Source organism: Artemia franciscana, chromosome 17, assembly GCF_032884065.1.
Source record: "Artemia franciscana chromosome 17, ASM3288406v1, whole genome shotgun sequence".
NCBI classification, from domain to species: domain Eukaryota; kingdom Metazoa; phylum Arthropoda; class Branchiopoda; order Anostraca; family Artemiidae; genus Artemia; species Artemia franciscana.
The window spans coordinates 36018985-36031290 of record NC_088879.1 but is presented as its reverse complement, the minus strand read 5'-3'; the positions used below and the strand labels follow the sequence as shown (position 1 = coordinate 36031290).

General features: G+C 38.3%; 2 protein-coding genes across 2 annotated transcripts in view; one reads left to right on the top strand and one right to left on the bottom strand.

Moving 5' to 3' along the window:
• Positions 1–12306, bottom strand: part of LOC136038197 (uncharacterized) — a 122755-nt gene that overhangs the window by 80941 nt on the left and 29508 nt on the right. The gene's annotated exons all lie outside the window — the stretch shown is intronic.
• Positions 7847–10881, top strand: LOC136038196 (uncharacterized). The gene has a single exon (XM_065721276.1). It carries the CDS (start codon positions 7866–7868, stop codon positions 10392–10394), a length of 2529 nt encoding a protein of 842 aa, XP_065577348.1. The 5' UTR covers positions 7847–7865; the 3' UTR covers positions 10395–10881.

The window sequence follows — 12306 nt, the reverse complement described above, 5'->3', positions numbered from 1 at the left end:
CCCGGCGTCCTCGTTGTTGTTGTTTCCCTGTGTCCCAGTCTGTAATTTCTCTTTGAGTGTCCAGGTCGTCATTTATATTCCCTGTGACCCGGTCGTCATTTGTGTTCCGGTGTCCCGGTCTGTAATTTCTGTGTCCCCCCGCGCGCGTAAGTCGTTACGCGCCATATTAGTTACGCGCCATTGTAGCTGTGTCCCTGTGTCCCACCTGTGAATAGAGATAGATATAAATATATATTTTTAACTACGTAAAACATGCGAATATACAACATTCTTCGCTGTCCCATTGTCTGTGCATATAAATAGCATTTATATTTATATGTCTGTGCATATACAAAGCCTTATGTACTAATAATGACGTCATATGCAAACGCTCTTTTTACAAACAAACAAACATGCATACACACAACTCGCTTCGCGCCACCCCAACACCTAGTTGGTGGGGCGCTTCGCACCCCCCAGGCCCCCCCGCGCGCGTAAGTCGTTACGCGCCATTGTAGCTGTGTCCCTGTGTCCCACCTGTGAATAGAGATAGATATAAAGCTCCCAGTAGACTCAATTTCAGGACGTATACAGCAACCTGCTGATTTCTGTAATTTAGTGACGTCCAAAAATGAATTGATTGAAAAAGTATTTCCGAATATTCTAAAAAATTATAAAAATTATAAATGGCTAAGTGAAAGAGCGATTCTCGCACCCAAAAATATAGACGTCCACGAAATCAACAATATTGTTTTGACCAAGATTCGAGACCAGGCAGTCCTTTACAAGTCAGTCGACACAGTTTTGGAACCAAATGAAGCGGTTAATTATCCATCTGAATTTTTAAATTCCGTGGATCTTTCAGGGTTTCCACCACACGTGCTACAACTAAAAATAGGCGTACCAATAATACTTTTAAGAAATATCAACCCACCAAAGCTTTGCAATGGCACGCGACTTGCCGTAAAAAAAAACAATGGAAAACCTAATAGAGGCCACAATCTTGACAGGGCCTTTTGAGGGTGAGGCTGTTCTTATTCCTCGCATTCCCATGATTCCAACAGATCTGCCTTTTCAATTTAAAAGATTGCAATTCCGAATTCAATTAGCATTTGCAATCACCATTAACAAAGCTCAAGGTCAATCATTAGAAAAATGTGGTATAGATCTTAATACTGATTGTTTTTCCCATGGACAATTGTACGTTGCATGTTCGAGGGTCGGTAAACCTGACAATCTATTTATATGCAGCGACAATTGGACAGCGAAGAATGTTGTATATTCGCAAGTTTTACGCAGTTAATTTGTATTGTATGTATCTATCTATCTATCTATCTATCTATATAAAAACGAGTTGTGTGTATGCATGTTTGTTTGTTTGTAAAAAGATCTTTTGCATATGACGTCATTATTAGTACATACGGCTTCTGGATCATCATAGAGAGCTGTTTGAGGGCTCGCTATGCAGAAATTGATATTGCTATTCACTTTTGTAATTAACGAACATAATATTTAAAATAAAGTCAATTGTTTTATAAAACACTGCATTTTCGTATACAGGATGACGATATACTTCAAAGAGTATGTCGATTGACTCTTAAAACTTACTCAACACGACAGCTAGTCACTCGACAGCTTATTAAAACATGCTTCTAAATGTTTGGTTTCCATAGGCCTGGCTCATTCTTTACTGGGTGACAGCTATCGCTATAATCATGATATTACTTGATTGTATCGCTTATTCATGACTACCTTTAGTAAAGTTATTTCATAGCAGGAAGATCAGGCAATGTCAAAAATACCCAAGAATTTGATCATACCTAAGCAGTAAAATACTAAAAGAAACCCGACAAAAAAGTTGGGCTTCTTTTCTTCTTACTTAAACTTTATATTTTGAATTTATTCTAGGACCTTAGTAACTTCTAAGCCTCAAAGTTCCCAATGAGCTTTATTTAAATCAACTGGCGGTCAAAATTCTCAAATTTTGAACGTGTAACCAAATATTTGTGTGAAGAATTTCGCTTTTTTGCCGAGTTCAATGTCAGCTGTTTGCTTATCACTATTATCAGGCTCTGTGACAGCAATTGAAAGGTAAAACTTTACGTCATTTTTAGAGAAACTGCGATCCGTGACAAAGTTTCAATCGTTCTTCGTTTATTTTTAATTGAGAAGAGTGAATACCTTGAATCTGTTATATTGACCATGTAAAGAACTCTGTTCTTGCAGCCATCAATAAACAAGTAAACTGTAATCAATAAACTGTAATACCGTTTCAAAATATTTAATTCTCATTCCGTGACTAATGGAATGATTGACTCTTTTTTTCTATTGATTGACTCCAATTCTATTGATCAATTGTGACAAAATGATATCTCTATTTTTGTTGTTGTTCTGTTTTCTTGAAGTAGATTAATAATAAAAACTTAAGATTAATAATAACAATCATTTTTTTTTAATTTTCAGGAATTATTCTAGTCTCACAGTCGGAGCGCCAGATTCTGTATCGTGCACCCACCAATACCGGAAGGTACAAAAATGCTGAGGACGGATCCTAGGGTAGTCGACCATCCTGAAAACGAATATCGTGGGGCGCATGTTCGCCGTTGGGGCGTTTCTGATATATAGGCCAAAAACGCCAAATTTAGCCTATAACTAAGTGCGACGATTCAGGATTTTTTTGCGAGTTATTGGGTTGAGGAATCCGGCGTAATGTTATATCAATCGAATGAAGAGGTCTAGATCTACAAGAATATGATTTTTAAATTGAAAAATAAATACTTTTTTTTTCTCTATTTACTGCAGTTTCAAAATAAGTGCTGTAAAATTCGACAAATATCTTAAAGAAAGGCTAAAAGCTCGAAATTTCTTCAAGGTAACAAACTTTTTTTTCATATTCGAAAAGAAAGTTCATTCAATTCTGTACAATTTGAGTTAAAAACATATAAACTATTTTTATTTTTAAAAGGTCTGCGATTTTTTTTTGTTGTCTCACTGAAATGATCACTAGCCGTATCGTGAAAAGGGCCATATTTATTTTTTTTTTCTTCAAAGGGTAGGAACACTTCAGAATTCCTAACTGTTTAAAATTTTTAACTTTTACTTAAAAATAAAAGTAGGTTTAAAAAAATGTAGACTAAAAAAATGTTTTTTTTCTTAGAATGGATGAATATGTTTTCTGGTGTACTAAGGCGTCTGTAATTACCTTTTTGGGACCTGATTTGCCAGTGATACGACTGAGCTATTTACTACATAAAAGAATTCTGCTTCACAGATGAATTCAGTCGATGCACTGGAGTTGTCTCACTCGGCCTGCCCGTAAAATTGGGTAATAGCAACTGATTAGGGACCTGTTGTAATTAAAAGTAAAAGGTATCAAATAATAATTTCAAAAATATTCCTCATTTTCTTCTTCCGAGAATTCAGATAGGGCAAGGTCGGACTCCCTGCATGCCCTCCTCGTTCCGTGGCAGGGGCATAAGCTGTAGCATCCTCTCATTTTTTGAGCAACTACAGTCTTTCCTGCATCTTCCCACTTTTGCATCTGCTGTAAGATTCCAGGCTTGATGCTTCTTTACAGCTTGAGACGACCGCATCTACTCCCCCTTCAGCCATCTTCCATCCAAGGAGGAGTGGATCTGGAATGCTCGGCCGAGCCAGTACTGACGACAAGATTATCCATGTAGCGAATCTGGCTCTTCGTATGCATGGCTCGAAGGTGTCGTCAGAAGGTGGCAGTCTTTTCACATCTTGTTTCTGGCACCGAATGTAAGCCCTTACACTGGCCAGTGAATTGAATCCTGCCTGTTTACCATACATTTCAATGACCAGGAATTTTGATAGGTCGTAAACTTCTCTAAACGGGTCGACTGAAAGCTTCCCTTCTGCATCCTCGATCCGCTCCGTCACAGACACCATTTTTGAGGCGAAAGTTGGAGACACCGCGGTGTTTAAGAAAGAAGCTTTCCCGACGCCGAAGAAAAAGTTCGTTTATGTTAACAGTAACATAATCTGCTCCTCTTTGGACAAGTGGACTCCATCCGCCGGCTCGTGTACTGGGATAATGTAAGTCGGGAACTTCAAGAAAAGTTCGCTCAGTCCTTCAGCTTGAAGCTCTTCAAAAAAATTAACACAGGCTACTGCCACGTCTGTGTCGTTGGCATGTACAACGATGCTGCGATGCTACAAGCGTAACGGCTAGCGTACTTGGCATGTGTCATAAGGCGTTGGTCAGCCTCTTCGTGGCTTGAGGACAATCATTCCTCGTAGCCACAGTGTTCTGGTAAAGTTGGACAGCAGCCACACTTGACCAGAGCCACTATGAATCTCTCCTTAACCCACCTTAGAGAAAAAGGTTGAATGCGTTCGGAAGCTAATCACCCATCTGCTCCCAGGTTTCATACAAAATTTCGAGGAGCTGGCTTTTAGACGCTGAACTTGCAAGTACGGCATCCCATTCTTCAATTGTGCTAAGAACGGAAATCTGTAGGTTTGTCCCTTTCCCTTGTCGGAATCTGCATGCTGATTTCAAGGAGATCGACTCTCCGGTGTCCGTGAGCTTCCCAAACAGCCCGTTGTACCAATGGGCGACAATGTTGCATTCAAGAATACCCACTGGAAGATCATTCAGCAATGATAAAAGCAATCTTTCCACGAAGGATTTGACTGTTTCAAACCTGGCAGACCGATATGACCTTATCTTGGACATTAGGTCAATGATGTGTGCTGATGTTGTTTCTTTGGAATTCAAAGTCGCCGGCCAAGCTGCCAGTCCTCCTTTTTTCTTAGCCAGTTCAACATCACAGCTTTGTTCCCCGTCCTCATTTTTCAGCCAGAGGATGTCTTGGTTGATTGTTGCGGAAGATGTTAAAAAATGGATGGAGTGAAAGGAAGAATCTCTTTTGTGAGGATCTTTTCAACGGCTTTCTCCTTTTCTTCGCCATAGCTCATTTGAGCAGTAATAATTCTCTTCAAGGCTGTTACTTCAGAGCTCAGGAGATCGGTTCTAGGGACACCCTTCACTTTCTGAGTTTTTCTCTCTGAAGGGAAAGTTCGGAGTGCAACCTTTTTCACATCGTCTTTCCTGTTGCACAGACAGTCCTCACCCACCTCTTTTCCTTTTGTGGTTACGCAAGTAATATCAGAAAAATCTTCTCATCATCCACAACTTCTGACGTCACAATATTCACTAGGTCGAAGTCCACTCTGCTGAACGGATTGCCACATGTAGTGAAAATGTCTCGAACTCTATCTCGTGAAAGTTGAAATCGCGTCGTCGTGGACTGATTGTCTTGATATTTCAATGTTTCTGTGGATACGTTGACTACTTGCAGGAACCATTGCTGATGGCAAGGGAAATCGGTAAGCTAAGAATCCAAGCTTCAGTCTGTCTCTCATCCATTTGTTCTCCAATTATTCCGGCCGTCGTCTTTGCATCCTTGTTCACTGTACATTCCAGTATCTGATCGGAACAGGTGGCCGTAAACCTGGGGTGCGTTCTCTTCACTGCGAAGTATCCTTCCATGAGCTTCCTGTGTACATCATGAAAGGTTTGTGGTAGACTTCGCATGTCATATAGGTACTGTGTGAGACACATCTTGTATACTGAGGATGGTCAGCCACCACCAAGTATGGCAACATCCGAGTAGCTGCTGTCAAATGAGACTCCCAGTCACAGTCTCGTCCAGCATGATTGAATTGCATCGCTTTTTCAAGTATTTCCAAGACTTACTGTTAGAAAGCAAACGTGGGTGACGCATTTCGAAGGGTTTCGAAGGCATTCATTATGGGAGCCAAAGTGATTAAGGTATCGTTTGCCTCCTGAAGTGCAATTTGCGTGTTAGCACCGTTTGCCAATAAAGTCCTGAATAACTCAATGGCACTACCCAGCTGGTTCAGACGGGATAAGTCTTCTTGTGCTTCGGAGTAATGCTCTTCCAAGGACTCCCAGTAGAGGACTAGCGAGACCTCGTACAGTATGCAGTAGGCTTTGATAGCTTGGTAGTAGCCTTTTCCTTGAAATACCTTTTCGCATGTACCAGGAAGCAGCAGCTTTGCCTGCACTATAATCTCTTTGAGTCCGGAGCTGTCCATTATCTTACCAACTGCCTTGAGATAGTTGAGCAGGAGGTGGAAGCCTCCCATTCGTAGGATTACGTTTTTGAAGTCATCCGGGTATTTACTTTTCACTCCCTGTGCTAGCTGATAAATGAAGAGATCTTACGTGACCACCGTATCGTCACATCCGACAGCTTTACTTATCGCCATGAACGTTCGCAGAGATTTTTCGACTGTTGCATGGTTGTTTGGTGCTTCATGAAGGAAAGGCAAGTAAAATACGTTGCTTTTAGGAACATTTTCCTTCGAGACTTCACTGCAAACCGTTCGATAGCTTGGTAACGACGGGGGACTTTATTCTGTGGCCAAAAGCTGTGTTGGCTATTCTCTAGCCAGCATTATTGCCTTGTCCAGGCGTCTTAATTACTTTGGAGTCTCGAAAAGTAAGTTAACAGGAAGGAGTTCTTTCAAAATATTTAATTTTGTAAATTACTTTCATTAAGTCTGTTACTTCTGCAAAAAAAATTTACACTCCTTTTGCCAGCCAACTTTACAACACCAAAAGTGATATTAAAAATTCTATTTCTTTCAATTTTTTTTTTTGATCTTCCAAATTTGTGTCATATTCTTCATTATTATCCATCAGCAAATCAGTATTTGCGTCAGAATATGAATCAACGTTGAATTTCATATGTTGATATGTTGTACGATTTCATATTCATATGTTGAATCAACATGAAGTAACTTTTTTTTTTTTTTTTTTAATCTTGGCCTGCCTGACTCACTTTTCTTTTTTATCTTCTGATTATCACTTTCTTCTGCTTAGCTTATCAATCAACTTCCCGCTAGGTAGCAGGTTACTTAACAAAAATTCCTATTATCGGGTACACTCGCTAAAAAAGTTGCAGACCCCCCAGATACAATAATTTAAACTTTCTTTCTTAGCTCAATGTGCTGGGAATCAAACGGGCTTTCTTTTTTAATACAAAAAAAATACTTTATCTTGAAAAAATTTCGAGTTTTTAGCTTTTCTGTTTGAAATTTGTTGACAAAAATCTGATTTTTTTAAAAACTGCAGTAAAAAGTGTACTATTTTTTTTTTTTTTAAACAAAAATCATATTTGTGTAGCCCCAAGTCTCTTCTCAGTATTGATGTAAGAGTACACTGGATTTGACCAATTTTATCTGTAAAAAAAAATTGAATCGTCGAACCCCATTATAGGCGAAATTTGGTGTTTTTGGCCTATATCTCAAAAACGCCCCAACGGCAAACATGTGCCCTACGATATTCGTTTTCAGCATGGTCGACTACCATGGGATCCACCCTTAACATTTTTGTACAACTAATCGAAATAAGCGAGATACAAAATCTGGCGCTCTATCAGTTGACAAATCCGATTTTTTGGTTAAAACCCCAAGAAAATTATTGCATTTTACATGACTTTATCTACATGCTTTTTATAATAGTAAAAATTCTGTTTTTATTTTCGTAGGCAGGAAGCTGTTAATAACATTTTCTACAACAGAGTTAAATAAAAATGCAATTTTTAGTAAAAAATTTATTCCCTTTCTTAAAATTATATTTACTAATAATGAATGGTTTTAAGTACATACACTTCCTTTCAAGCGAATCATTAAACACGTAAACAAACCAATACATTCCATCTGAAGCCAGGTTTAACAAGAAATATAAGACACGATTTAACAAAACCTTAAATAAAAAAATATCTCAGACACACATAGAGACGTAACATTACAACATCAATATAAAAAACAAAGGATGTAAATTTATACAGGAAACCAAATTCCCTATGTGTTATAAAATAGTTGGTATGATGCATTGTTTGCTATCTGTCTTCAAAATGGAAAATTATCAAAGCATGTTAGATTTAATTATTGAGCAACTTAGATTGCCAAAATTAAACGGCAAGGAAGAAAATGTCGAAGTAGCTGAGCAAGATGCGTTGATAGTCGTTTCAAATCGTTTACCATTCATCATAACTAAGAACCCTTTAACTGGAGATGTTGAGCGAAAGTCGAGCGCAGGTGGCTTAGTGACAGCTGTTGCTCCAGTGGTTGCGCAGTGTAAAGGAAAATGGGTAGGATGGACAGGAGTGTTCTATGGCCCAAACGAAGAGCCAGACCCTATCCCAGAAGCTGATATAAATGACAAAACTCCTACTGCTGGAATTAAAGCTGAACAGATTGTTCCAGTGTATTGTGATGAGAAGCGTTTCAAAAATTACTATGATGGGTGCTGTAATGGTGGACTTTGGCCTTTGTTTCATTCAATGCAAGACAGAGCTGTGTTCTCAGATGATCATTGGCAAGATTATGTGGCTGTGAATGAACTTTTTGCAGAGAAGACTGTCGAGGCCATACGTAATGTACGGGAAGCAAATTCAAATGTAACTCCTCTGATTTGGATACATGATTCTCAGCTCATGCTAGCAGCAAGTACAATTAGAGAGCTATCAAAAAAGGATGACATTCCAATTAAAATTGGTTTTTTTCTTCATATTCCGTTCCCACCTTTCGACATTTTCAGTATTTGTCCTTGGAGTAAAGATATTTTATGTGGGTTGCTGGAATGTGGTGTAATTGGTTTTCATACTGAAGGCTATTGTTTGAATTTTATTGATTGTTGCCACAGACAATTGAGTTGCAGAGTTGATCGATCAGCCGGGATCATTGAATATAAAGATAGGCATATACGAGTGCGTGCTATGCCCATCGGTATTCCTTATGATAGGTTTGTCCAACTGGCTGAGGAAGCTCCAAGAGTAATAAAGCGAACAACAGAAACTGTCATCTTAGGAGTCGAGCGACTTGACTACACTAAAGGTCTTATCCACCGCTTGCAGGCTTTCGAAAAGCTACTTGAAGACCATCCGGAGTATATAGAAAAAGTCTATTTTATGCAGATCACTGTACCGTCTCGAACTAATGTGCAGGAATATCAGGATCTCAAACAGGAAATTGATCAGCTTGTTGGAAAAATTAACGGTAAATTTAGTACTGCAAATTGGTCACCGGTTCGGTATATTTATGGATGTATACCTCAGAGCGAGTTGGCTTCTTATTACCGTGACGCTTCAGTAGCTTTAGTTACACCCCTTCGTGATGGTATGAATTTAGTTTGCAAGGAATTTGTTGCCTGCCAAACTGGCGACCCTGGTGTCTTAGTTCTATCGCGATTTACTGGAGCAGCAGAGTTGATGCAGGAGGCGTTGCTGTGCAGTCCATACAAAATTGAAGAGGTTGCTGAGGCTCTACATAAAGCACTTCAAATGCCTCTTGAAGAAAGAACTATGAGGATGCAAAGCCTACAGCGAAGGGAAAAAAAGAATGACGTAAATACATGGATGTACATGTTCATGCAAGCAATGGAATCTAATTTGCTTAAGCCAGACCAAAAAATTATAACACCAACAAGTTACGAAGAGATAGACCGATACTTAAATTATCATCTTGGTAATGCAGAAACAGTGGCACTGCTACTTGATTATGACGGTACCCTGGCACCTATAACCACCCACCCAAACCTGGCAGTCTTACCCGACGAAACTCGTGAAACGCTAGAAAGACTGTCAAATTTATCAGATGTCTTTATTGCGGTTATTTCTGGGCGAGACGTGAATGATGTCAAGGAAAAGGTTGGGATTAAGACAATAACTTATGCTGGTAATCATGGTTTATCAATTTTGTTCCCAGACGGCTCTAGATTTTTATGCCCTATACCTAAGGAATACGAACAAAAATTAACTCTCCTTTCCCGAGATCTCGAGGCTCAGGTTTGTCAAGATGATGCCTGGGTGGAGAATAAAGGACTTACTTTGACATGGCATTACAGAAACACCCCAGAGACAAAACGAGCTCTTTTGATTGCCACAGCAAAGAGTTTAATAATAGGTTATGGATTCCACTGTGTCACAGCGCATGGTGCTTTAGAAGCCCGACCTCCTATTGACTGGAATAAAGGTTATTCTGCTTTTTATATCCTAAAGTCTGCTTATGGTCCCGATTGGAACCAAAAAGTGAGGGTAATTTATGCTGGAGATGACAGCACTGATGAAGATGCACTTAAAATTCTTAAAACGACCGGTGCAACATTCCGAGTAACTACAAATCCTACTCTTCAAACTTATGCTGATATGCGGATCCCAGATACTGATTCCGTTTTGACTCTTCTCAAATGGGTCGAGCGCTTCATGTCTCGTCGTGCACCCAAAGCACTTCCGATACCCCCATTAACTTCATCTGATCAAGCTAGTCCACTTCAAAGGCAGGTTAATCTTGATTTGTCAATGCCATTGAATGGTTCCTCCCATGAAAATACCGTTGATAAGGAAGAGATTTAAGAACTTTTCTTCAATTTATGAAAACGTGGAGCATTTCCAGCTAACAGTTTTTTTTGTGTTTTATAGAATAATTTGCTTTGATACAATTGAATCAAGGTTAAGGAAAGAAGGTCACTGTAACTCTAGAAACCAATTGCATTTCCAGCCGCAGTAGCGGTAGTTGTAGTGGCTCTGAAAATTCCAAGTTAATACCTTACGCGCTACTAGGATATTGCAGATACGCCTTTTCGATACCTTTACAGATACTGTCTTTCGGTTAACTCAACATCCCCCTCAACATTTTAAGAATACTTCATCTCAGTACCCTTAGTCTTTTCGGACACCTAGGAAAAGACATTCCCTACCTTTTCCAATGTTAAATCCCATTTAAATGGACATTTGGATAATTTATAATCCTTGCCACTGGGCTTCGGGGGAATGGCATCCCCAGAGGCGTAGCTGTTAGACCATGTGACTAAATATATATATATATATATATATATATATATATATATATATATATATATATATATATATATATATATATATATATATATATATATATATATAGTTGTCTGTGTGTGTGTGTGTCTGTCGAGTGAAGTCATGTTTGTGTGTCAACTGACGTCATGTTTGTCGACTGACGTCATTATAAGGATTGAGCTGTATGCGTCATGAAGTTGTTTGTCGACTGACGTCATGTTTGTCAACTGATGAAATTACATATCGGGACAGGTTTTAGTTTTGTAGTTTTTTTAGTTTTTTTTTCTTTTTTAGTTTTTTAACTTTTATTAGTTTTTTTTAGTATTCTAGCCTTTTTAGTTTTTTTCCTTTTTAGTTTTTTTGTAGACAGACAGACTATGCGGACAGACTACCTTTTGTAGTTTTTTTCTTCTTTTGTATTCAAGGTTCGAACTTGGAATCTCTCGAACCTAGAACCTGGAACATACCGCGTTACCAACTCAGCTACATCAGCTTGTATACTTTCGTTTTTGAATTGATATATGATGAAATAATTCAGACGTCATATGCGGACAGACAGACAGACAGACATAACCCAGAAACAACTTATTTTTATATATATAGAAGACATATATATATATATATATATATATATATATATATATATATATATATATATATATATATATATATATATATATATATATATATATATATATATAGCCTCAAGCCTGTTTCCTTGCTGTTCTTTTGATTCCTCGGCACGCTTTCTTTTCTGACTTTCTCTATCAGCAGCAAGTTTTTTGGCATAGACTCTTTGACCATCTTCATCGGCTTTTGCCATTGTAAGTTCATCAGTCATTTTAAACTTAAACATTAATAGATTTCTACGTGAACATATATGTCTTAAATATCTTTAATGACTTCACCGTCATAGCAAAAATGACGACAACTAACTTCATGACGCCAGTCGACACAGAAACATGACGTCACCTGATCCGCAGACAGACAACTTATTTTTATATATATAGATAGATATAATTCTAAAATTGTCAGGTAATTTTCGATTTTGAAATAAAAACTAAAAATTATTGCTCAGACAACATAAATATTTTTGATATTTACATAATAGCTTTAGTGGTTCTGGACTGAAAACTAAATATGCTAATCAAATTGGGAATTGCAATCTTTTAGGTTGAAAAGGCAGATCCATTGGAATCATGAGAATGCGTGGAATAAGAAAAGCCTCGCCCTCAAAAGGCCCTGTCAAGATTGTTGCCTCTATTACGTTATAACAGACATAACACGTCATTTGTGTCCCGGTGTCCCGGTCTGTAGTTTCGTTAGTCGACAAACATGACGTCAGACGACAAACAACTTCATGACGACATACAGCTCAATCCTTATAATGACGTCAGTCGAGAAACATGACGTCAGTCGACAGACAGACAAACAACTTATTTTTATATAT

Excerpts from the sequence above, each read along its gene's own strand:
- LOC136038196 (XM_065721276.1), top strand. The coding sequence starts at position 7,866 with ATGATGCATTGTTTGCTATCTGTCTTCAAAATGGAAAATTATCAAAGC.